This window comes from Sabethes cyaneus, chromosome 1 (genome assembly GCF_943734655.1).
Source record: "Sabethes cyaneus chromosome 1, idSabCyanKW18_F2, whole genome shotgun sequence".
NCBI lineage: Eukaryota > Metazoa > Arthropoda > Insecta > Diptera > Culicidae > Sabethes > Sabethes cyaneus.
The window spans coordinates 165,746,615-165,773,337 of record NC_071353.1 but is presented as its reverse complement, the minus strand read 5'-3'; the positions used below and the strand labels follow the sequence as shown (position 1 = coordinate 165,773,337).

Here is a 26,723-nt window from a genome sequence, read left to right as displayed (position 1 = left end):
TGCGTTAGTTAGAGTGATGGATTTTGCCGTTGGGTTGGTGTCGGATCCGGATGAGCTGCGGGAGGTTTCGCGTGTGGCCGTGGTAGGAACGACCTACGGGAGTAGTGCGAGTGATGGTTTGGTGGTGGAAGAGACCGAAGCTGACACCAAGACGGATGTTGAGCAGACGTCTCAAGACGGTCTTAGTCAACAAAGTGAAGACTTATTTGTAGTACCAACTGATCACTTAAAGGTAGAAATTGGTGAAGATGAGTTAAATGTTTTAATGACGCAGGATACGGAACCGTTGTCTGTGACGTTTTCCGGAATAGAAACTTCTAGTGGAGTTTCGGAGGCACCAATTGGTTTAACAATGACTTTCCCTACCAATGAAGCAATAGAAGCCGCTCAAGGTTGGACGTTTTCTCAGCAATTTTCGCCGGTTGATGCTGGAGAAACGCAAAATACCTTCGGTTGTTCCACAACCGATATTGAAATCAAAGAGGAAAATTCCGTAACTGCGTTTACTTCCCTCTACCAAGAAGTATCACCCATTCCAAACTCGATTCGTGAACTGTACACCTCGGTAACTGAACAATACAGTGACTTCTGCTTCTCGTACCTCCTAGCAGCTCAACTCTGTCAGGATGCGGTGCCTACCACTGCCTACAATAGCTTGAAACTAAGTCTACTGCTCAGCATAGCGTCAATCCAGAAATCCAGCCAAAATCAACCGTTTCACGTGATCGCGCTGGGCGCCGACACGGCCATCTCGCACCGGTTGATGTCCTCCATCGGGCAGCTGGCCCGTCGTTTTGTCACCGGAATGTTGGACCCCCTGGCGGGAGGTCACGTGCTGGACGACAACTTCGTCGAGTGCGGTGCTACGACGCTGGCCCGTACGGGCGTCTGCTACATCGGTGATTGGGCCATGCAGAAGCCGAGCAATTCGGTTCGTATCCTGCGTGAAATCGAATCCGGACTGGTGATCATCGAGAATCATGCCATCACCTATCCGCTGGAGTGCGCCATCTGGACCTGCTGGAACTATACGCGCAAGGCGAAGCAGGATCTGACTGCGGTGTTGACCTTTTTGAAGTGAGTGGTTGGTGCGATTAGGAAATTAAGAATTGAAGGTATTTGTTTTTTTTTGCAGTGCTTTCGGAATACCGGTTGTTCTGCCGGAGGAAACACCCGCGTCGGTGGTCGATTTCATTCTGGAAAGATCGCTTGTCGGCTTTGAGTCGGCGGATCAGGAAGTCCTCGTTAGTGAACAGGACGTCCGACAGTTCTTGAAGATGATGTACTGCCAGGAGGTCAGTTTTTCGGAGGAAGCTGAACAATTACTGGGAGATTATTTCGTTACTACTAGACTTACCGTACCAGGTTGGAGGTCATTTATGCTATTCTCTACAACGTGGACTAATTGAGTGATTTTTCATGCAGAATCCTTGACCCAGACTTCGTTCTTTGCTCTTCGGAAGTTGACGGAGGCTCATGCGCGGCTCTGTTTCCGTAACCATGCTACCCGCCTGGACGTCATGGTAGCCATTATGATATGTGAACGCTTTATTCACAGTGTTTTCTCGAACCCAGGTAATGCGGCTCCGCTTATGGACACTTTTACCGACATTGACGAACTCGAGCAGTATCTGTACCGATTCGATTGCTGGTTGAAGGAATTTCTCAGAAATTCAACGCCTCGTTAACTTCTACAATTATTCTAATTGTACATTTCTCTAGCCTAAACTAAATATAATCTATCATTCCTTTGAGTATCTCTAGCGTGTCCCTAGCAGTGCTTTCAATGCTGGAAGGAGGAAGCAAGAACCCATGGGTTCCCGTATCGGGCAATTCGATCGTGTAACTGTATTTGATTCCAGCCTCATACCTGGCGAACTGTGCCGACGTTCCCGATCTCGGATGAAACATTTCACTTTCCGGCGTCACTCGGTAGGAACTGTCACTACCGGAACCACGTAAAGCCTCCACACCGACGGCGGCCATTTCGTGCACGTCGCTGAACCGTTCGCCATCGACCAGTGGCCGCTTTTCGTCCGGATAGCTGACCGTCTGTCCGTACGACTGCAGTGACGCGTAGATCTGAATGTTCCGTCGACCGTTGAGCAAAAATTTGCTCAACGCTCGGGCTTCCGGTTCGGAAAAGGCTCTGTGGCCAGAGTAGTACTCACTGCAGGCCGAGCGCGAGGCGCCTTCTTCGTTCCATCGGTGATCCCAGTTGCGGTCCAGATCCACTCCGTAGCAGGATTGATCCGAGTCGACGGTCAGCGAGCTCTGCGATTGCAACCAGTTGAGTCTGAAACAGTGCAGTGAAAAACTTACGAAAAACTAGAAATTATTGAGAAGAGCAAACTTACGCCGAAGACAGAATTCCCGAGCTTTGGGTTTCTATATGTTTGGATCGAGTTTTTCGCCACATTCGATCAAACTCATGACTGTATTCGTAGCCGTCTGGGTTCATAACCGGAAAGATGTACCAATCCAGCGACTTCATGTTCTCCAACTCTGTATCTGCGGGGAACAAACGAAGGTAAGTACAAATTTTACCCATTTTCATCATAAATTACAAACCATTATTAGCAATCGCCTTCGTCAGCGCATCCAGTATCCAAGTAGCGACACTCGGACCGATCCACTGCTGTCCGTGTGCTCCTGCTTCGATGAACACCGCACCACGTTGACCCTTTTTCTTCTTGCTGGCTGCGAAGCGAAGCTTCGAACCCTTCATGAACTTTGAGTTGCTCACCTTTCCACTGCTCGACCGCTTCCCATCGAACCTCACCCTCACGACGGTCAGTGGTCGCGCCTCATAACTCCGTCCAACATGAATCAGTTCAACATTTCGCGGAAACCTCCGTCCCAGATAGTTCAGGAACTTCACAATATCCCCATACCGATGATACCGATACCAAGTCAGCGGATGACCGTGCAAAACTTCATTCTCAATCTGCTCCCTTCGGGTCATCTTAGGATTCTCGTACAGAATCGCCTGACCCATATCCCGCATCACCACTTCCCGCGCGATGTCTTCATCCTGCAAATAGGCAGCCATCCGTTCGAGCATTTGCGGAGGAACCAGAATATCGTTTGCCCCCCGTAAGCTCGGACCCTTCCACCACTGTAGCTTGACGCCTTCCGGTGAAACGCGGTACTCCTCCAGCGAGCGAATGTTTTCCGAAGAACGTGGAAAAACGCGCCACAGCTGGTAGCCGCTGTAGTAAATTTTCGTTGGCTTGCCGAGATGCGTCGTCGATGGAGCCCGGGTCGTTTTTGGGGCCCGGGTGGTCGTGAAGACGTGCTGAGCGATAACGCTGAACCAAGTTTCCGGTTTTTGCAGTGGATCCGTTGCGGGTAGGAATGGAATCAAAGGTTTCTGGGTTGTGGGCCTGGAAGGCGATTCTGTAGAAGCCCCCCCTCCGAACAGGTTCGGGAACCAGCCAGACTCCGGCGGAGTCGTAGTTGTAACTGGGGGAGGCATCGTTGTCGCCACCGTCGTTTGTTCGGATTGAATCGAGTCACCGGCTGAGTCCCACGAGGACCATGGGTTGAAAAAGTCCCACGGCATCAGGAACTGAAACCAATCGTTTGAATTCTCCTCGGTGACAGCAACCTGATCAGCGTTTGTGATTTGATTATCCAGCTCCGGTTCCTGGATTTCGTTGAACATGTACGATGGGTAGTGGAACCACGGCTGTTGTTTCTCGGTGGAGTCCGCAATTCGTTCGATCTGGGTCTGAGCATCCTGCTGGTCGGTGCTGCGAGTTGGTCGCTTCAGAAGATCGAACATTTTCGGTGTTGTGCTTCGCGTTTCGTCATAATCGTCATACTCGACCGGTGTGCGCGGTCGAAACCCCAACGATCTAACGAATCGTCCCAGTGACGAAAACATACTCGAAAAGAAGCTCCCCCCATCGTCCGGTTCTTCCTCACTATCTTCCTCATCGTAATCCTCTTCCTCGCTGTAGTCTTCCACACTGACCGGCTTTTTCTTGTGCCGCTTTACCTTCACCGAACTCATGATCTTATCGTTTCTATCACCATAATCGTAATCCTTGTCGTGTCCACTAAGTGCCACCTGATTTCCCACTGCCTCATCACTTGCACTGTCTTCTTCACTGTCGTCCTCTTCCGGACTACCATCATCATCATCTTCCTCATCGTCGTCGTCATCATCTTCGTAACTGGTATTGGCAAACCCCCCGTAGTAATCACCGTCCTCCCCAGCTTCTTCAGATTCACTCTCCTCGCTACTTTTCTCTTTGTCACCGGTCAGCGCTGCCGCTTGTTCCGGCAGAAACGGAATAGTCGCCGGCGTAGCCGGTGTATACTCGCTAGTCACATGAATGTTGGTCGTCAGCTTATTCTTAGTCGTCGCCTCATCCGACAAACCAACCCGCTTCGAAGTCCCCTGATCGTACAGTTTCATCGTTGAAACCACCGCACCGCTAGGTGTAACCCCCAGTCCTGAGTTCCTCGAATCACGTTTCGTCTTTTTGCTACCGCTCTTGCCGGGGTGGTCCACAACACGATCCCCACGGTCTCCGTCCGGTTCTTCTATCGAGATGTACTCGGACGAAATGAACGCATCGTGCATGTAGTTGTAGAAGCTTTCCAGTACCCCGCCGAGGGAACTAACGACCGGTGGGTAGACGTACTCAACCGGACGGGAGGATTTCTTCACCTTCGCAGGACGAATCACTTTGTTGGCCGGTTTTGAACTCGTCCGGGCTTTTCGAGTGGTCGTCGTCGTTCTTGGCAGCGGAGTTGTCGACGTGTGAACCGGAGTTAACGTGCAATTTATGGTGAAATACTTGCGCAGCAGTTCCAGGGTCTCCTTGGTAAGTTTGGTTCGATTCTTCACGGTTTCAACCTTGGTTTTAGGTCTCTTCAACCTTCTAATCGGGCGAATTGTGGTGGTCGTAGCTTTAGTGGTTTGTTCGACGTAATAGTCTCCCTTGTAAAATGGAGTTGTATTATTCAAAGTGTTCTCAAGGGGTGAGAGATCATCGGCGTACACTAAAGTGGTCACCACTGGCTTTTCCGTAGTTGTATTTCTCCGAAAAATCGACGGCAAATAAGTTTTATTTTTGCCCCACAACACATCAACCGTTCCACCCGGATCACTTCCCAACAGGTACTGATAGTACTGCGCCGGATTGGTGAAATTCTCCTTTGTCAGTAAATCCGCCTTTTTCACGATCTTGGTTAGTACATTCGTTGGACTATGCAACTGTATCCTATCCAAATCGATCTTATCGATCTTCTGGTTGTTGACATAAATGGCGTTCAGAGCCAAAACGCGACTTAAGCCCGCACAGCAAACCACAAACCGAAACCAATACGACGCAAAGGACATTTTCCGATCGAAATGAGAACCCAAACCATTCCCAACGAAAGTCACGCGTAGACTAACAACTTTGAACTGCGAAGCTTTCCTTCACCCATCTCAGTGCGCTAAAACCCTCCCTAATCGGGACGCAATGAACTGTGACGTCGCGTGCCACTGCGCCATGCACCGAGATTATCTCAGCAGCAAACCGTGCTGCTGCCATGCCCGACCCGAATCGGTTGACAGATTTTCTGGATCTTTGCTACCTTCCTATACGGCAGAAACGTCGCGACGCTCACCAATGGTTGGGAACCGATCGCGATACGTGAACTTGGATGCGCTCCAATTCTTTGACGGTAGCATCATCATCATCATCATCGGCAGGTTAATCGGCCCTTGCCCCCCGGCAATATGTCGTGAATGTCGCGCCCATGTGTGTGGCTACAACTTGTGCATTCGGTTCTTTCCACGATAGAGGGATGGGCCAACGCCGGGCGGGAGGACGAGCGAGATAAACGGTCATTAGTTCGAGTAAGGTGAAAGTAATAGTTTGTTTGTACTTCATTTTTCTAGAATAAACGTCGCAAGCGTGCTGCTTGGGTTTTCTGCTTGCGTTTGTTCGGGAAGCTGGAAAATCGTCAGTGAAAGTGAGTCGATTTGCATGTCGAAAGTGTCGCTTTTAGTTTGTTTACTTTGCTGCTAGAAACTGCAACTAATCGGTTAGAAAATAACTGAAGGGTTGTGACATGATTGAATTCATTCGACCTTTTAACCATAAAATTTGAATAGTCATTGATCATATAATTCAGTATGGCTGAATGGAATTAACAACAAAATAAAAGCGGAAAAGAGAGGATCTCAAAACATCTAACACATTTAACAATCAATTACTCTTTTAACACCAAAAAGCAATTACTGACAGCACTCCAAGAGGAAAAACACAAAGACGATCCAGTGTATCAAATGTCGCATCGATTCAGGAAGCAATTTTCATGACTCAACAATTTTAAGAAAAGCAGAAGAGACGGACGAAGACTAGGTAGGTGTAAGATAAGAATTTTTCGGGTAATATCGTATATTAATCACAATTACTTTCGTTATATTGCTCTTTTCAGCGCTGGCAGTTCATGATTTGGCGAAAAAATTATCACGCTAACGTCAAATGGATAACTCCTATGCTGAGCGCCGAGGGCTAAGCTAGAGGAGCTAATATAAATAGGAATGGAGGCGAACGGAGCTTGAGGACTATCAGGAGGACGCCCTGCTCAGTATATTGGCACTTATTACATCATGGGGGACTCTGATGCAGTGGATCCGTTCCACAACTACTCGCGGGACTTCAAATTGAACTTCTCTGATGTAAAAAAAATTAATATTTCAGCTAGACAATGCCGGAAATAAAGGACTCCACTGTAGGCGATACTGAAGGTTGGAGTCAAGAACTTGAAAGGCTGCTCAAGGACATGTAAAGAACATGAGGACAACTCAAAAGAATTTTCAAACCTGATCCAACAAGCTTATCACGAAACCTGTCCTGCAAAGGAACGTTCTACGAATAGAGATGTACCATGGTGGAACAAAACTTTGGAGAAATTTCGAAAGAAAACTCGGAAATTATTTAACCAGGCAAAAAGAACACAACAGTGGGAAGAGTATAAACAAACTCTCACTGCCTATAATAGGGAAATACGAAGATCAAAGAGAATTCACTGAAGGCACACATGTGAAAACATTGAAAATACTCCAGAGAACTGTAAAACTTGAAACCAGGACAGACATTCACGAAATAGCGAGTGAAATAACTGGGTTAGATAGAAACAGGAATGATGCTTGTACTTTGGGCCAAACAAATTTTTACAAGAAGCAAGGTTGAATGGGCGATTGACACTTTTGAACTCTTCAAATCACCGGGTAGGGATGGAATTTTTCCTGTACTACTACAGAAGGGCAAGGCGTTTTTAACACCTATTCTAACAAACCTTTTTCAATCAAGCTCGATACTAGATCATATACCAGCAGTATGGCAACAAGTACGTACGGTCACGTTCATTACGAAGGCTAATAAGAAGGATAAGACTTCACCAAAATCCTTCAGGCCCATAAGCTTATCGTCCATTGTGTTAAAAACAATGGAAAAAATAATTGATGAGCATATAAAGTCATCATATTTAGCCAAAAATCCTTTGAGCGAATATCAATTCGCATATCAAGAAGGCAAATCTTCAATAGCAGCAGTACAAACTGTTGTTAAAAAACTATAAAAGTCTTTTGAAGCAAAAGAAATTTCACTAGGTGCCTTTCTTGACATAGAAGGTGCCTTTGATAATTCATCTCATAATTCAATGATTACGGCTATGACGAAACGTGGTTTCGATATATCCATAATCGACTGGATTAGCGAAATGTTATCAAAAAGGGAGATATCAGCAAGCCTTGTAAGCTCATCTATAAGCATTAGAGCAGTAAAAGGTTGCCCACACGGAGGCGTAATATCACCTCTATTGTGGTCTTTAATAGTTGATGATCTTCTTCAAAAGTTGACGGCGCTAGGCTTTGAAATAATTGACTTCGCCGATGATATAGTGATAATTGTTCGAGGAAAAATTGATTCTATTATCGCTGACCGAATGCAAATGGCTTTAAATTTGATCTCATCATGGTGTGATAGGCAGTGCCTCAGCATAAATGCCAATAAAACTACTATCATACCATTTACGAGAAGGAAAAAATTTACATTAAACAACATCAGATTGAAAGGAACACTTTTAAAACTTTCGGACACTGTCAAATATCTTGGAGTATTTCTTGACAGAAAACTCAATTGGAACACGCATCTAGAGCAAGCAGTAAATAAAGCAACAAAAGCTCTATGGATATGTAAAAGAACTTTTGGTAAGCAATGGAGACTGAAACCGAAAATGATCCATCGGATCTATTCGGCCATTGTCAGACCAAAGATTACCTATGCTTCGTTGGTCTGGTGGCCAAAAACGAAAGAGAAAACTACCCAAATGAAGCTGGAAAAACTTCAAAGGCTAGCCACTCTCTCAATAACATGTGCAATGAGAAATACACCATCGAATGCATTGGATGCTTTACTCTATATACTTCCATTACATCAGTTTATACAATTAGAAGCTGAAAAGAGTGCTCTAAGGATCAAAAGATCAATGAATCTATTTGAAGGTGATCATAACAGGTCATCTCAGTATTCTAAAAACTATTTGTATTAAACCTATTGTAACTAATAATGAAGATTGGATGGAGAAAAAATACAGCTTGAACCGAATATTTCGTGTATTTGAGCCTAGACGTGATTTCTGGGGAGATGGTGGTCCCGATATTCGTCCAGACTCGACAGTTTTCTATACAGATGGTTCAAAAATGGACAATCAAGTGGGAGCAGGAGTAACTGGCCCAGGAATAGACATGTCAATTTCTATGGGCAGATGGCCAACTGTATTCCAGGCTGAAATACAAGCAATTATGGAATGTACGACTGTGTGCTTGCGCAGGAACTATAGACATTCAAATATATGCATCATGTCCGACAGCCAAGCAGCTCTAAATGCTCTAAAGTCGGCGACAAGCACATCAAAACTTGTCTGGGAATGTATTCAATCACTCCAAAAATCTTGGTCTTGTAACCAAGTCAACTTGTACTGGGTCCCAGGTCACTGTGGAATTGATGGAAATGAACGAGCTGATGCACTAGCAAGACTCGGATCATCTCATCAATTTGTAGGACCTGAGCCCTTCTATTGCTTATCTGCTTCCGCTTTAAAAATGGAGCTAAAAGCATGGGAATGTACGAAAGTGGAATCAAATTAGAATAACACTTTCAATGATTGGCTGTCGAAACGTTTTATCACTCCAAACGTTTCAATGACTCGCAAAATCCTGGAGCTTTCGAAGAAAGATCTAAGCATTTATACTGGTCTTATAACAGGACGAGAACGGGGAATATATCACAATAGACCAAACAAATGGTCGCAGTGATAAAAATACCCAACATGAAAAAAAAGGCGATACAGAAGAATTGCATGCAATTGATCGAACGAAGAATCAAAGACTGGAGGACATATTGAATATTGATATAGCGTAAAGCGATTCGCTGTGCAGAAAAATTTCAGTCTCTTCGATAACCTCAAATTGACCTAATGAAAAAGACTCTCGGTCCAGTCAAAGGACGAAAAAAGAATCGGAGTCATTTTCTGCGCCGGTCAAGTGATTTCTTGGTTCACAAAAGGGTTGGCACAGATATCTTCGTATCCCCGTAGGCGATAAATAAGTAGAGGCCAGAAAGTTCGTCCTCCTTCCTATCTACTAGCAGCTGCGGCACGTTTAAGATCAGAACAAGCAGTGTAGCAGGTTTGTAGCGTAGAAATTTACTTTGCCACAAAAAACAAAAAAAAATATTTGCTTTCAGTGCGTAGTGCGCCACAGGATTATCCACCGTTTAAAATCCAGCACGCACGCCACTGCGCATAACGGAGATCGCAGAGGACAGAACATCAAAAAATTACCGCACCGAACTGCGCAAAAGTTGAGTGAAAACGGGCTAATTGTTAAATCGAACAAGTTCTATTCGCAGCCACCGGGTGTGATTAAAAAGCGCATGAATGTGTGATAAAGAAGAAATCGGAGTGCTTCGTTGAAACGAGAAAGGCTTCCGTGGTTACGCGTGTGTAGTTTCGTTTGAGTTGTCACCCGTGGACAAAACGGTCACCTCCCACGGTCGTTACTGGAGAGAATGCGTGTGCGGCAGCGTCCAGAAGGGGCCATGTCGGCCAGAATCAAGTCGGAATTGATCAGATTTGCACCACCACGTGGCAGTAGAGGTATCTTGGTCGGATTGCAGGTGATTTTCTTCAAAGTGAACAGTCGCAGCGAAACAGTTTTTACGTTTGCCGCGACAAAAGGGTTCAGTGTTCCGTCACGATCAAAAGAATAAGAAATACCGTTCTACACCTTCGCTGAAGACAAGGCAGTGTTTGAGGCATTTACCATACCGAAAGTGGAGCCTCAAAAAAAACAGCCGACGGTTGGGGCTGTGTGCAACCCGTGGTGGGAATTCCATACCGTCGGGTGGTGCGACGCCACGTTGGTGAGGAACTTCTACTGACCGGGGACGCGCTATAGTCAGGTGAGTGATGAAAAAGTGGTTTAAAGTGTCGAACTGAAGACACTATCCTAACAGGTCGCCGGAAACTGTCGACTTTCGAGAGCGCTTGAAAAACACAAAAAATAAGAAACCTGACGAACACTATAACGAAGGCTTTCGGTGTCCAAACCTACATATGGGTTTCATGTAGAGAGATGGTGGGAGCTACCGACTTTGCAGTCACTTCAACCGATTACCCAGCTCATCTATTAACCACAGTTTTCCGCACGTTATTACCGAAATAACTGCATTACCCGGTGAGGAAATAGCAAAGTTGTTGGATAATACATGTATCTTCTATGAGTGATTTCCCGAGGCCTCTTTTGTTCAAGGGTTATTTCCAGAGTAAGAGGATCCTCCGTCTGCTGCAAACTCAGAACGACGGTTACTCTATCACTAACTAGCATGGCGAATGGCTATTTGTTAGAAGGCTCGAATAAACAAGGGTGCGTCGTAGAAAAATCATTGATCTTGGTAACTACGGTAAGTTGATTTACTGTAAAACGCAATTCAAGTCAAGGGCTGCGATTCGGTTGAACAATAAAATTAAATTTTCTTCCATTACAGAATTTATACGACGCGATGTCGTCGCCGTCAAGCTGGAAGTACCAATTACACCACTAGTCATCAAAACCAGGTTGGGGTGTGCGCTTACTTCTGTTAACGAAGAAATAACACCATCCTACGGTACTGTGCTTGATCGGTATTGCATGGTCATCAACGGGTCGTCCCTGATCGGTTGTGATGCCAACGCCCATAGGTGAGTACTTACTTGAATACTTGACTTTTAACAACGTACGGAACGTTCCCACTTTTACTGATGCTATTAGACATAAGGTCCTAGACATCACTATATGTAACCATTCAATTATATAAAAAAATCAAACTATCGTATCTCTGACCAACTCGGTCAATCAACCCTCCGCCGAGGAGCTAGCCGTTCATTTAACAAGGTTAAAACCGCGTTCGATTGAGATGCTAACAGGTTGTCACTCAGCACACACAACACGGAACGCAAGTCCAACAGAAAGCCCGGAGTCAAGCTTTACGGGAGCATTCAGACTCTACCGGAAAACGTTGCCTGAAGACCACAACAACGGTCTAGAGCAATTAAAAAAGGAGGATGGATGTTTCACTGCTACCACCAGGAGCACTTTGTGTGTTCTTATGAACACACAATCCCCCGATTCTACGGTAATCACCAGACAAGACATCCACGTCTACGATCAGCAACAGGAAGCTAGGTTTAGGTTATGTCGGCTAGACTACATTACCTATCATTACTACGGACATACCAAAATACATAAACCAGGAACGAGAATGCAGGAAATTATGACGGCAAACGGATCACCCACGGAAAAGATGCCAAGTGGTTGGTAACCGAGTTCCAAAGAATGCCAATAAAATTCCCGATGCCGGCCCGTCAGCAGCACACGGGAATTCTTCGAGCACCTAAAAACATCGGGAGAACTAGCAGGAGACGACATAATAGTCTCTTGTTTATCTATGTTACGGCGTTATTCCCAAGCGTCCCTGTGAAAGAATCGATAAGCCTCTTGGAAGACTGAATATTGAAACAACACTTACCACTAACAACCGGCGTTGCCGCGAAATGTTCTTGGTCTTGCCACCAATTGCCATCCCAAGCCCTTGGTTTGCCTCCAATTGCCGGTGTTTCCGCCGAAATTCCATCGTTTTTGCCTCCATTTGCCATCGGCGTTGCCGCACCAATAGCCGTCGACGGTAAATACTGACCGTCCGTCAGTGCAATCGTGCGATAAATGAGAAGACGGCGAACCAAGTGTGCTATTTTATAGTCACTGGTACTGCCGCTGCTACTTGTAAGCTAGTGTAGGTGTTGGGGGAAACCAGATCGACTGCTGCTGCTGCTCAAATGATTATCCGACGCTGAATGAGCAAGCATTTTCCATGTTTACCATGGTATAACGCAAAATGGAACGTTAACCATTTAGAAAGTGTAGAAAAATCTTTCCATTCTTCAATTACTATAGTTCCTATAAGAACTGTTTAAGACCACAATGGCCTGCTGCTGAATTTGCTGCCCGTCAGTCGATCCGTTTCCATTTGCCTTCAGTGTCGGTTTGCGATAATTTCCATTGAAACTGTCGCCCAAATTCCATCGGGCATGCCTCGAATTGCCATTAATTGCCGCAAAAGTCCTTGGATTTGCATCCAATTGCCGGTGTTGCCGCCAAAATGCCATCGTTTTTACCTCCAATTACTGTCGGTGTTGCCGCCAAATGCCGTTGGTTTCGCCACCAATAGCCGTCGATGATAAATACTGACCGTCCGTCAGTGCGATAGTGCGATAAATGAGCAGCCGGCGAACCAAGTGTACCATTTTATGGTTACTGGCACTGCCGCTGCTACTTGTAAGCTAGTGTAGGTGGTGGTGGAAACCATATCGGCTGCTGCTGCTTAAATGATTGTCTGACACTGATTGAGCAAGCTATCGAACAATTTCGCATGTCTGCGACGGGGATAATGCAAAATGTAACGTAAAGTTCATCGTGTGGGATTCACGTTGGCCATTGCCCGCTGATTCCGCTTGTCTTCGGGGTCGGTGTTGCCGTCAATAGCCATCGATGTTGCCAATTGGATTGGAAAAGGGGTGTGGCTTACAAAGTGGTCTCAAAGGTTATCATTTGGATCCAAATCCTTTGGTGTATCTAATTGTCCGTGCCTGTGAAGCTAGGCGATCACAAGGGAAATGTATGAGAAAATTCGACCTTAAAACTTTACACACATTTTCACTATTTAGCGTATAAAAAATTATTATTGATATGTTACTATAAAATTGCTGGACATTTTATCTATCCAACGACATATTAACTGTTATGTTTCGTTCAGTAGTATAGTAGCTATTAGCGTTTGAAATATTTCATTCAAACGTTACACTTCTATTTTTCGTTTTTACAAAGTGCTACACAGTGCCAGTATAGTAAACAAAGACGTAGTCCTACGTCAAAAAATACCAGTGCGATTCTTGAGGGGGACGCTCCAAGACGGACCAAATGTTCACCTAGCGACAAATCCTCGTTAAATTCCGGGAATTCCATTTGCAAATCCACCATTTGTTCCTAGATTTCAAGGCGGCGTACCATTCAGTTAAATGAAATGAGCAGATTATGCTAGCCACATAACATGGATGTCGGATGAAAGACCAGAGCAGAGCAGAGAACCCGACGGAGGCCAACGACTTCGAGGCAGACCCCAATACCCGTTGGATGAGGGCTGTTGACTTGGATGCTGAGCAGCGAGTGTTAGTGGCGACTGGCAAGTGGCAGCCCAAGACCGTGAAACGTGGAGACGTCTCCTGAATTCGGCACGAATTCGATACCTGGGTTGTCGCCGAAAAAGTGAAGTAAGTAAGTAAGAACGCAAACTGGTTGCAACAACATTTATTATTTAATTATCATTTATATAGCCTGTAAATTAAATCAGTAGTGAATACTCGGTTGAATAAGCGTAACTTTATTATAAAGTTAAAGAGATCAAAAGACAAAAGAGACAGTAAGACCAAACAAAATGAACTGTACCAAGTTTGTGTTGATCATGCGCCTGGGGATAAAGTCACGTTCATTCAACTTCATTGGACGCTCGCAAAATCCAAGATCGAAAGATACCTACAAGATATGTTACATGACTCTTAGAACTTTATTCGTTGACGTCCGTAAGTATTTATTTTGTAGACGTACGGTCCTTCGATGCACTCTAAATCGTGGAATACACCACGAACTTACATTACGCAATAATAAATTCGTTAGATCGAATTTATCTTCAAAAAGCAGGAACAAAATTTGGCATACGTCCGTGGCAGTATATCATTTCGTTAGTCGACTTAATCTTGATTAGCCCCAGCTGGCAGATCACACCAGCTGATCATCCAACGAAATTCAAACAGAAACCAATAAATGCTGCAATTTGTGCACTGCCACAAAGGCAACAAGATCGACGGTTGTATCTTGTTCAATTTTTCATTTTGGCACCAGAACCAGTGAACCCCCGTTGACGTTGACCCGAAGCGCCCGTAGTATTTCCCAACAGCAGCGCAGATGCATGTCGACAAATTTGTCAAGCTGCTTAATAACCAGGGTGTAAGAAAATAGAAACATAACACAATCAAACTTGGCAAACGGCCCGCTGCTGCGGCTGGGCCATTCTGACGACTTACTTGGACAAGCTGTGCCACAGTGGAAACTATTTCAATCTCGCGCGTCGTCCTCCGCACAGACAATCGGACGTCAAACGATCACCGATTCGCCTCCACGCGGTCTTTGAACGTGGTTTGGAACGTTGGTCGGTGGTTTGTCTCCACTGACAAACGGGACAAAAATACCCCACCGGATTTGCATAATCTAGTAATTATAAGCAACGTCCACTGACTGACAAAGCATGCACTTGCACTCATTCATTACCGGTGCAGTGGGACGACAACGTCGGCGGGGTCGCAGCCGCCCTCGCTAGATCAAACCAGACCGCCGCCACCCGTCAAGTCTTCTTCAAGGACGATCACCGCTGCTTGCCCGTGCCGTGCCGCGCCGCGGATATTTTGAACGGATCATTTATTCGATTAAATGAACGTGTCGTCTCGCGCGGGGAAATGAACGCCGCGGTAATCCCCGGTAAAATGAACAACCATCGACAGCCACACTCCGGCGGCGGTTGGAATTTGTTGTTTTCGCGAGCAAACAAACAGTCGAGCCACACGAGCGACTTGGTACGGTTCGGTTCGGTTCGGTTCGTTTCGAGCAGACTCAGTCCTATTAGGATACCGGAGGAACGCGCGTGCACGTTCCACGCCGGCGGCACCGGCGCGTATACAATTTCACCGTGATCGACGATTAAATTCTGACTCAAATATTTGCGCTGTGTCGACCGAAATCAGTCGTAAACTCTGGATCTGGAACACCTGAACTGGACAATTATTGCACTCGGCGGAGATAAACGGGAGATAAAGTTACGACCTTGTCGATATTGTTTTATTGTTGATAGGACGGTATTTCTGCAGCTCCTCTCAGTCTCAGGTGAGTGATAATTTATCGCCCCCGTGCGTCGCATAGTAGGCCATCTTCTTGAAAGTAGTGCCACCAAATTGACAGTTCATTCAGCTGACGATGGAAAAGTAACGATGAGTGGACACTTTCACGGTGCGGAATAGAACGCGTGCGCGATCGGACCAGTTGGCTTGGACTTTCGGAAAACCGGTTTTTCGAACGCATCACGTAAGTTCTTGTGCAATTGTTGCCGCTCGCTGCTGTTTTGTTTTGTCCGTGCCGTTCGCGTCGTTGTTGGTGCTTGTAAGATTTGTGTGTGTGTGCTTGTGTTGGCAGTGTGGCGATGGAGCCGAAGCACGACGCGCCTTCACGCTGTCGTCATTGCAGCGGGCGTTGGTTTTTTTTATTTTTATGACCACCGCTCTACACGTTCCGTTCCATGTCAGCCGGCACTTAGTGAACACTCGGTATTTTTTGATGCAGCTGGTCATAATTAGGCGTGAAACTTCGAACGCTTCCCAACCTCGAAACGATCAATGTTTTTAGATGTTCTGAAATTATGGAGACCCGCTGGGTCTTTTTGAACTTGTGAGAAAAAAAACCAAGGCTCCTAGTGTCTCCAGACTCCATATGTTAGTTATTCCTGGGATGACCTTTTTACATTCAGAATTTCGTCAATTTGCACGCCCGACTGGTTTTTATATAAACGTTTTAGTGCAGTATCATAGTTTTTGCGACCTTTTGAGTTCCGGATATAATATTTCAATGCTGGTTGACTGTGAAGTGGCAAAAATTGTGAAATCACTGAACGGTGGGTTGCCGTTGCGGTTTTACCAACTGCGCCTCTATACTCCATAGTTGGAGCGTTCTGGAGTGGTAACAGGTGTAGAAGCTTCGAGTGCCATGCAGGACTGTCTGGCGACTGATGGTAAGAGGTGGAGAGGAACGGGAACTTGGAAAACATTGCCACTCATTGATTTTACTGTAATCAGAGACGATGTCAGGCATCCGTCGAACTGCTTGCACCATAAGCATTCCTGTCTCGAAATTGTTAAATTGTACTACAAGTTTGTAGCGAGTAGGTGTATATCGTCCCATGTAACCTTCTGTTGTCAGAGAGACTGAACCTAAACCTTGTCTGTACTCATTGCAGCACTAAGCATGTCAAACATTCGTGCCAAATCAGGAATAATTACTCGTTTACAAATGTCAGAATGGTTCCAGATAGAAGCCTTGTTGAGTTTGGAACAGTTCGCACGGTGTTCAAAAGACCGTTCTTAAAGAAATAAAATATACCAACGGCAAATGTCATTATTTTTCAAAATCGCGACCCCGGTGAGGTAGTATACCGAAAACTCAATTACCACGAACAACGAACAAAGATATTCAGGACGGAACAGTCGGTATAGGACACGGCAGGGGACAAGGAAACGATTAAGGAATAACGATTGGAAACTTGGTACCTGGAATGTGCGTAGTTATCCGGTGTAGCCCCGTAGATGACCGTATATGCGTGTTGAGGATTAAGGGCAAATTCTTCAACTATAGCCTAATCAACTTATGAGGACGAGTTTTACGACAGGCTTGAAAGGACCTGTGGAGAGTGCCCAAAACACGATGTGAAAATCATCATCGGAGATGCAAACGCGCAGATCGGGAGGGAGCAATTCTTCCGTCCAGTTATTGGAAGACATAACCAGGCTCATAAATTTTGCCACGGCCAGAAGAATGGTTATCTGTAGCACCTACTTTCCACGTTTGAATATTCGGAAACACACCTGGAGGCATCCAAATGGAGACTAGCTCTCAGATTGATCATGTCTTGATTGACGGTCGACACTTTTCGGATGTTATCGATGTACGGTCTTTTCGGGGACCAAATATCGACTCTGACCACTATCTCGTAGTGAGTAAGATTCGCGCAAGGCTGGCGAACACGGCGAAAGCTCGCACTGAGAGGACGCTGCGTTTCAACATCCAGCGGTTAACGGCAGATGGCGTGGCAGTGGAGTACGCCAGGAAGCTTGATCAACGAATCGCAGAACAGCAGGTAGAAGAAGAAGATATAAATTGGCTGTGGAGGAACATCCATGGTGCCATCGAAACAGCTGGCACGACGCGTGGAAGACTGCGTAACAGCTCGTTTGATGCCGAAAGCCAGAGAGTGACAGACGAAAAGAACCAGGCCAGAAGTCGCATGCTCACTGCGGCAACGCGTCAAAACAGAGAAAGATACAGAGGGACTAGAGCTGCGGAAAAAAGAATCCATCGTCTAAAGAAACGCGAGTACGAGGAGCACGCTAGCAACGACACACGGAGTTTCTATAAAGCGGTGAGATGCAGGAATGTTGCCATGCCTGTGATATGCAATGATAGTGCTGGCAACCGACAAAACGGCGGTAGCAGCCAGGTGGAAGAGCACTTTCAGACACTGTTGAATGGAGAGGTAAATGCGGAGATCAGCAGGGACAGGATAGGAATTGTAGGCGATGGTCAAGCTGTGGAGCCACCAACACAGGAGGAGGTTAAGAAGGCAATCAGTGAGCTGAAAAACAGTAAGGCCGCTGGGAAGGATGGTATCCGGGCTGAACTTCTAAAAGCGGGGAGCGAGCGGCTGTACGAAGCAATCCACCGGATCATTGTCAGGATCTGGGAGGAAAAACAGACTGAGACCGTTAGCGGAGTCCTTCGTCGGTGAGTACCAAGCTGGTTTTCGTGAGGGTCGATCCACGACGGATCAGATGTTCACCCTGCATCAGTTGCTAGACAAGTTCCGGGAGTACAACTTGCAAACACACCATCTGTTTGTGGACTTTAAAGCGGCGTACGATTCAGTTAAACGAAATGAGCCGTGGCAGATAACGCTAGAACATGGTTTTCCGACGAAACTAGTTACGCTTACGATGTTACGATGTAATGTAATGTAATGTCGGTAATACCCAAGCGGGGCCCACTGTACAAACTCAACCCATTCGTTGATGAGCGCGGATTGCTGCGTATGCTAGGCAGAGCAGAATTTTGTGAATACCTTTCCCAAGATACCATAAATCCCGTTATCCTTCCCCGAGACCACCAAATCACCGACCTTATCGTTAGAAACTACCACGAAAAGTTCCACCACCGGAACCACGAGTTAGTTATCAACGAAATCCGGGGAAGGTTGCGATGAGTGTATGCTAAAATTTGATTTGATTTGATTGCCAGCACTATAAGTTGCGAGATAACTAGCCCTCGCGCCCCGGAAATGCCTCGGTGCCGATTAACCGCGTTTGTCCGTTCACTCATAGCGGAATAGAAGATTTCGGTCCTACGGCAGTTGCTTTAAAGAGGCAGGTTGAGAAGAGATGGGGGTTCTTTTTGCATGCCTGTGTATTCGCGCTGTACAGTTGGAGTAGCTAGCTCGTTGACCCCGAATTTCTGCATAATGGCCATAAGGAACTCCATTACGCGCCGTGGAACACTTGCCATTTTCTATAGCGAAAGGGGCACTAATTTTATCGCAAGCAGTCGACCAAAACAGAATGGTTCAAGGGTTCGTCTCTTCAAGCACTTTCTGGCATTTCAATCCACCAGCTTCTCCTCACATGGGTGGGAGCTGGGAATGGCTCGTCCAATCCGTCAAGCGAAACCCGTTCGAAATGAAGCTGTCCTCCCGTCCAACCGATGAGAAACTACGAAACGCTCTAATCTAAGTAAAGGGTGTCATTGGCGTTGCTAGGAAATTTCCCTAGAGGGGGCCTAGGGGGTGCCTTCCAAAAAATTTTTTAATATGATCTTGTTACTCTGGCTGTCACCGATAGCCCAAGATTTTGTAGTGAAATACCAAACGGGCTTGATAAGGGTCCGCGCAATTACCAGAAATGTCGGGAGTACAACCTGTCCGCGCATCACATCTTTATTGATTTCAAAGCAACATACGATACAGTCGATCGAGACCAAGTATGGCAGATAATGCACGAACACGGTTTTCAGAATAAACTGACGCAACTGAGCAGAGCTACATTGGAGAGAGTGTTGTGTTTCGTGTGCATCACGGGGATACTTTCGAGTTACTTTGAGACGCGGCGAAAGTTGGGACAAGATGACGGCTTATTTTGCATGCTATTCAACATCGCACTTGAAGGGGTGATCCAACGAAATCGGAATCTAGAACGAGATGGGTTCGTGTATTTGGGATTGCTGGTGCACACGGACAACACCACTAGTAAGGGGACATAGTTGGGCATTTAAGCGGGAAATTAGGTTTGCTTTGCCCTTCGCAAAACGCTAGGCGTACGCCATGTTCGAGCAGAAGGTACTGTGGACGATATTTGGCGGAGTACAAACTGAAAGTAGAGAGTAACGGAGACGTATGAATCATCAGTTACAAGCACTGTTTGGAGAGATTGCCTTCGTCATCTGGCGAAAGTCAGTTGGCTACAGTGCGACGAAAACAGTTCTCTTTAACAACTGCACCAGCATCAGGAATAGGTAGGCTCAACGTGCAAGATGGCTGGACCAGGTCGAAAGTGATTTGCGACTTCTCTGATTGGGAAATTTGCGACGAGTGGCCCAAGATGTAGTTGAATGGAGACGAACGCTTGAAACAGCATGAGCCGGGGTGGCAATTAGTGCCGACGATGACAACTACGCTTTTGCGATGCCTAGTGAAAAAGAAAATATCTACACAGTTTTTCCCGGTTTCCAATTCCAACAAGGAAAATTTCTGGAGGGGGCCTGCAGAATTCTGGAGAAGGCCTGGTACCCCAGGCCAATATGGAGACCGCGGAACGCATGGTCCAAAAAACCTCAATTATCTTAGTAACTAGAATAGCTCGAGGAGAGCGATCGATGAAACGGTATATCGTTGTCTTCGTTTGCTTGTCGACGCACGGCGGTACACTTAGAAGCAACAGGAGACCTTGCGACAGCTACGTTCTTGGGAGCGTCGAAACGGATGATTGCACAAGGCGGGAATTGCAACGAGCACAAACCTGGTCGGATCTGATCGACAGCTAAGACAGTGCTTTTTCCAGTAATCAATGGAATACAATGGAAATTCATTTCGCCGTCCAGTCCCCATCAGGGTGGTATCTGGGAAGCGGCGGTGAAAGCTGGCTAACTTCAACCATTTGTTGCAATGAAAAGCTGATCTTCGAGAAAAAGGCTTTCATCATCACCTCAGAAGCTTCAGAGGGTTTTATAACACTAGCCCGATTGCCAAAAGCCCGAATACCACATGCCCGAAGGGCACTAGCCCGAATGGAACAGTAGCCGGAGTGTAACACTAGAACCGCAGAAATTACATCTGTCTAGGGCTATTTGTTTTCCTAGTTGACTAGTTGCCCTCTAGTTATTTTTCCCTAGTCCTCGCATCAAGTTACCTTTATAAAATAAAGCCGCCCAGTTAGCTTCGAGGTACGATGCTGGTCTAACAAGCCGGCCGTCGTATGTTCGAATCTCGGCTTGTCGGTGCTTGCTAGATGGAGTCCGTAGGATCGTTGCACTGGCTCCGTAATTTTCCTGTATTCTAACAGCCGGCTGCGAAGTCTGTCGATAAAGAAGGATAATATCTAAAGACGGTATAAATCCAAGGCTTTGCTTTTTTTTATAAAACTAGCTGACCCGACAAACTTCGTATTGCCACAAATTAACCTGTGTTATACATAAATCATGAATATCGGATGATCTTTGTCACAATCTCGAGTTTTGCAAGTTTCTGAGGAGCTCAACCTTAGATGATTCATTTTGGCAGTTACGTAACTATGAAAGCATCCCAGGTAACCAATAAGCATCACCAATGCTATTCAAATTTAGGCCAATAAGCATTTAAGTCGTCTTAAATGCTACTTAAATGCTATTTTGGCAAAATATACAGCTACTTTACTGATAACCTTCTTATAGTGCTGACAATGCTAATTTACAGCTAATTACCGATACGAAGAATTTGAATACAATTTTGGATGCCAATTTACAACACCTGTGCAGTCAAAAAGCTAACATACAACAACGTGCAGTATAAAATGCCAGATACGCTGATTTGCTGCTTATGTTATTGCTTATTAGTTACCTGGAATGGGTAGTTTAATATACAAATTTGCAATTTTTCCTCACAGTAAAGTAGAAAACAACTCCCCTGTCCCCTCATTGCATAGCCAGAAAGCGGATAGTAATATTCGCCATGATTGTACAACATTTCGCCGAATATCATTTTGCGAAAAACCTTAAGCGGAATGTACCATTTCACGGAAAATTTTTTTGTGGGAAGTACCATTTCGCGATCCTCTCCTTACTCGCTATCGCTCGTTCCAGGAAACCCAGGTAGACCTAGGAAAACAAATAAACCTAGACAGTAGTGATTTCTGCGGGGAGTTGCCTACCCCCAGTGGGCGACGCTTCCGACGGCGGTTCGCCGGCAACACTCGCGGCCGTCTCGTCCTGAATGATCTAGAGTTACTATAGATAGTTTTTGTGGTCTTGTTATTGACTAATGTTTTATGGAAGAGTCTCGAATTTCTCGAGTCCGATTAGTTTTTGAGTTTCGCAAAAAATTCATATGCCCCTACCACAGCGGTGAGAGGTCTCTAACTATCATAAAATAAATTCTACACTCCAAAATCTCCCACATTTCAAATTTGGTTCCATTTGCTTGATTAGTTCTCGAATTATGAGGAAATTTGTATTTCATCTGTATAGGAGCCCCCCCTCCTAAAGTGGGGAGGTGTCCCAATTCATCATAGAAAAAAATTTTGTCTTCAAAAACACCCACATGCCAAATTGGTTCCATTTGCTTGATTAGTTCTCGAGTTATGAGGAAATTTGTTTTTCATTTGTACAGGAGCCCCCCCTTCTTAAAGTGGTGAGGGGTCCTAATTCACCATAGAAAATATTCTTGTCCTCGAAAACCTTCACATGCCAAATTTGGTTCCATTTGCTTGATTAGTTCTCGAGTTATGAGGAAATTTTTATTTCATTTGTATGGAAGCCCCCCCTCTTAAAGGGGAGAGGAGTCATAATTCCCCTTCTAAAGAGGGGAGGGGTCTCAATTTACCATAGAATAAATTCTTGTCACCAAAAGCACCCACATGCCAAATTTTGTTCTATTTGCTTGATTAGTTCTCGAGTTATGCAGAAATTTGAGTTTCATTTTTATGGGAGCCCCCCCCCCTCTTAGTGGGGGAGAGGTCTCTAACCATCACTAAAACCTTTCCTGGCTCCAAAAACCTCTACATGCAAATTTTCACGCCGATTGGTTCAGTAGTTTTTGATCCTATAAGGAACATCCCGACAGATAGAAATCCATTTTTATATATAAGATAAAAAGCCACGAAAGCGCTTTTTTGGTTTTTACACTGAACAAGCGGTGTTTACACATTACTTGCTATAACTTTAATATTATTTGTCATCAATAAATAATAAAAATTAAATTGATATCAATTCAATATCGTAACTGTGCTTCGTTGCTGTGTGCAGACATTCTGCTACCGACACACTAGCGCACGCACATCCTCACATTGTCTTCCTGTGTAGCTTATTCGCGAGTCAAAAAACTCATGAGCAATCAGCTGCCCGTGAAGCTAATGGAGTAATGTGATACAAATTTTGCATTGCTTTTCCTTTTTTTCGTCATCTTCGCCTTCGCCTTTTATTCATGGGCGGGAGTGCGAACCCTCGCGAGTAATTGGTATCAGCAGCTCGGGCTTTAACGACGAACGAGGGAGACGACCGTAGCTGTTAGCTAAACACACACTTGCAAAAACTCGTTGCAGTGCGTGAATTAATAAGAGCGAGGGTCCGAAAGAATGAGTATGCGTCTGTGAGGAATATCCGATCCGAAAGCAAAGTCTGGGTGCTACACTCCATTTGAAAACATAACTTTCTGTTTTTATACAATTCTGCAACCTTGCGGTAACGGAGCTCTTAATGTTACATTCGGGCTTGTGTTACATTCGGGTATGTGCTATTCGGGCTAGTTGCTTTCGGGCTAGCGGTATTCGGGCTAATGTTATAGAATCATGGCAAAAGCTCACGGTGCATGCTTATTGATGATGGACATTGCAACTTGTTGAGTTGCTCAACTAAGGTCATACTAAGGACACTTGATGGCAATAACTCCGGGATAAGTCAAACGAGTTTCTAGGTTCAGGGACCGGAGGGCATCACCGGAGGCAACTTCAGTAACAACCCATCTAGTTGCACAGTTGCAGTGACCCAGCATCGCTTGGGGTTGAACGAAGACCGTTTGATGGATCGATTAATTCGCATCGACGATCTGTTGGTGGGAGTTAGCGGGGACAGGTTTGGTACCTGCCGATGAGGTTGAAAAGCTAGGCTACTTGGCATCGGTATTAGTGCAGTGCCGCTTAGTGCAGTTTGGTTACACAACAGTGGAAGGAGTTTTTAAGATGTTTTTTGCATACCAGCTTGGTGGGGAGAAAATCAGGAAGCAGATGTGCACGAAAAACGATGAATGGAGAAGACAAATCAATGATCATGGTAGCCAGAAATGACCCACCAAAGACCACTTTTAGCTCAACGAGGGCTCCAAATGATCCGACGCCGTCTTTATATTGAAAGTGAAGCCAGGCTGCTTGAGATCGATGTTTTTATTCGACGATACGCAGGAACACAACCTGGTAGGCATGTGTTGCCGGAGTAGACTGCCAACTCCAACTCCAACAGTTTCTCCAGACCAACGAGTATGGAGCAATGTGCATTTGTCAATCTCCTACAAATGCTCATTATCAGTAATTAGACTTCTAAATGTGTCATGAAATGTGATTCAGTTCCGCTAATTGCCAGTAAACAGAGAAAATTTCAATTCCGGGAACTTAACACGCGCCATCGTCATAGAAGAATGTTGATGTTTGACAGACGGGATAAGAACAATATTGAAACTTCACATCAACCCTAATGAAATAATCAACATTTCCAAGATTTTAATGAGTTTTTTTTTAATAAAATGTTGACATTAAAAGCTATACAATATGCGTACATACAATGGATCGTTTTGTTATTAGCTTTATGTATTAATTTTGACCATCTCTCACCACCGCACAGACCCACCGTGCATACCAGCTGGCACCAAGAATAAATGTCCGATTCTTTTTTTAGCCTGCTCGACGAGCGTACGTTGACAATAACAATAATGAGTAATGCTGTCGATCGTTCGTCCCAGTCCCAGTCCCAGCAGACGACGATGCCACGGTTGGACGCAGTCCAACGGAATGGCGACGGGGGCGCTGACGTCGGCAGGGGTCACCTGAACCAGGCATTCGCTCTGACAGACGTCGAAAGCGCCGGCAAACCGATCCGATCGGATGCCGATCAAACGGCGCACGACCACGAAGCTGACGGTGGTGGCGGCAGTGGACATGGAATCGACAGCGGTCATCCGACGTCCTATCTGGAGACGATAATGCACATTTTCAAGGGTAATGTAGGACCGGGGCTGTACGCCATGGGACAGGCTTTCCTGAATGGCGGAATCATAGCGGCGCCTATTTTGACGGTTTTACTGGGAATTATCTGCGTCCACAGTCAGCATCTGCTGGTAGGTGACGGGGGGGGGGGCGGTACTTTTCGCTATTTTCGATCTAATCTGACATGATTTTTGCAGCTCGTCTGTGCCAAGAGGATGAAATCTAAGCTTCCGAATTCGAATGCACTACCGGACTTCGCGGAAACGGTTGAGCTTTGCTTCATACACGGGCCGACTCGATTCCGACGCTGGGCCCGAACGATGCGATTTTCGGTAAACGTTTTTATTTGCGTCACCCAACTGGGATTCTGTACCGTTTATTTTGGATTCATCAGCAACAATCTGAAGCACGTAAGTCAAACGCCGTTGAACACTTCAATCAAAATAGGACTTCACCCTGGTCTAATTTCAGATTTACGACTTCTACGGCATCCACCTGGACGTTCGGATGCACATGCTCATCATCCTAGTGCCGATTCTGCTTCCCTCGTTGATTCGTAATCTCAAATATCTGGCCTGGTGCATGACACTGGCTAATGCATGCATGATCCTCGGAATCTGCATTACCGCCTATTACGCCGTGCAGGATTTACCATCAATCAGCGAGCGACAATACTTCAGCAGCTGGCGCCAGCTGCCACTGTACTTCGGAACGGCTATCTTTGCGTTCGAGGGCATTGCACTGGTGCTACCGCTGCACAATGCCATGAAAAATCCAGGCGATTTTGGCCGACCACTGGGCGTGCTGAATGTCGGGATGGCCGCGGTAACGATCATCTTCGCCGCGCTCGGCTTCGTCGGCTATCTCAAGTGGGGCGACGACGTGAAGAGTAGTCTGACGTTGAACCTGCCCAAGGAGGAGATCCTAGCGCAGTCGGTAAAAGTGATGGTTTCGTTGGGTATACTGCTAGGCTACGCGCTTCAGTTCTTCATAGCGATACAGATTATGTTGCCGTCGGTGTTGAGGCGAGTTCGGTTGGGAAAGCGCTATCCAGTGCTGGTGGAGTTGGGGTTCCGAACGGTGATGGTCCTGGTGACATGTGAGTATGGGATTTTAAGGGTGCATAAACTTTGAAGCATAATTCGATTTGGAATTTTTCAGTTGCCATCGCCGAGAGCATCCTTAACGTGGGAGCCCTGATTTCACTGATCGGAGCACTTTGTTCGACAGCGCTGGCGTTGGTTTTTCCGCCGGTTTTGCAGCTGATTCTCGGCATGGCAGAACAGGAATGTCAACCCGGTCTTAGCAGTAGTGGGAGCCGAATTGGATGGTTTGTGTGGAGCAAGAATCTACTGATACTGGTGCTGGCCCTGTTCATTTTTGTGACAGGCACCGTGGAAAGTTTGGATGAAATACGACATCTACACTGATTGTGTGATATTAATGTAGCGTAGTTTAAAAAGAAGGAACACTATTTGCTGATTTTTCTGAGGAAAGAAATTCCTGCCAGAGTTGTAAGTCAAAAATAAGACAGTCCAAAATTGAAAATTTGAAATAGAAAATTGAAAATTGAACACCGAGTGAATGGAAAATGAAAAATTAAAATGTGAAAACGTGAAATCAAGGCGGGCTTAGAGCAAGAAGTTGAAGCGCAAGAGCGGGGTTCCAACCGGATTCAAACCGAAGATCTATCGCTACCGCTCGGATGCACCAGTCGTACACCCTGACAGGAAGTCAAAGGACACGAATCATGTGGATAGCGGAAATTAATTGATTCGTAATTTACGCCAACCATCTTTGCCCAGCATTAG

The 26,723-nt window shown here is 45.7% G+C and overlaps 3 protein-coding genes across 3 annotated transcripts; 2 read left to right on the top strand and 1 right to left on the bottom strand.

Moving 5' to 3' along the window:
• The first annotated feature begins 16 nt into the window (after positions 1–16).
• On the top strand, positions 17–1,688 carry LOC128732404 (minichromosome maintenance domain-containing protein 2). Its single transcript, XM_053825650.1, has 3 exons — positions 17–1,077; positions 1,136–1,365; positions 1,426–1,688. The coding sequence occupies exons 1-3, from the start codon at positions 17–19 to the stop codon at positions 1,686–1,688; spliced, it is 1,554 nt and encodes a 517-aa protein (XP_053681625.1).
• A 40-nt stretch (positions 1,689–1,728) lies between these two features.
• On the bottom strand, positions 1,729–5,356 carry LOC128732402 (uncharacterized). The gene is made up of 3 exons (XM_053825649.1): positions 2,572–5,356; positions 2,358–2,511; positions 1,729–2,296 (listed from the first exon to the last, which is right to left on the bottom strand). Exons 1-3 carry the CDS (start codon positions 5,354–5,356, stop codon positions 1,729–1,731), a joined length of 3,507 nt encoding a protein of 1,168 aa, XP_053681624.1.
• Positions 5,357–15,659: 10,303 nt separating this feature from the next.
• On the top strand, positions 15,660–26,357 carry LOC128745268 (proton-coupled amino acid transporter-like protein pathetic). The gene is made up of 5 exons (XM_053842296.1): positions 15,660–15,739; positions 24,605–25,043; positions 25,110–25,322; positions 25,384–26,011; positions 26,074–26,357. The coding sequence occupies exons 2-5, from the start codon at positions 24,639–24,641 to the stop codon at positions 26,340–26,342; spliced, it is 1,515 nt and encodes a 504-aa protein (XP_053698271.1). The 5' UTR covers positions 15,660–15,739; positions 24,605–24,638; the 3' UTR covers positions 26,343–26,357.
• Positions 26,358–26,723: the final 366 nt, after the last annotated feature.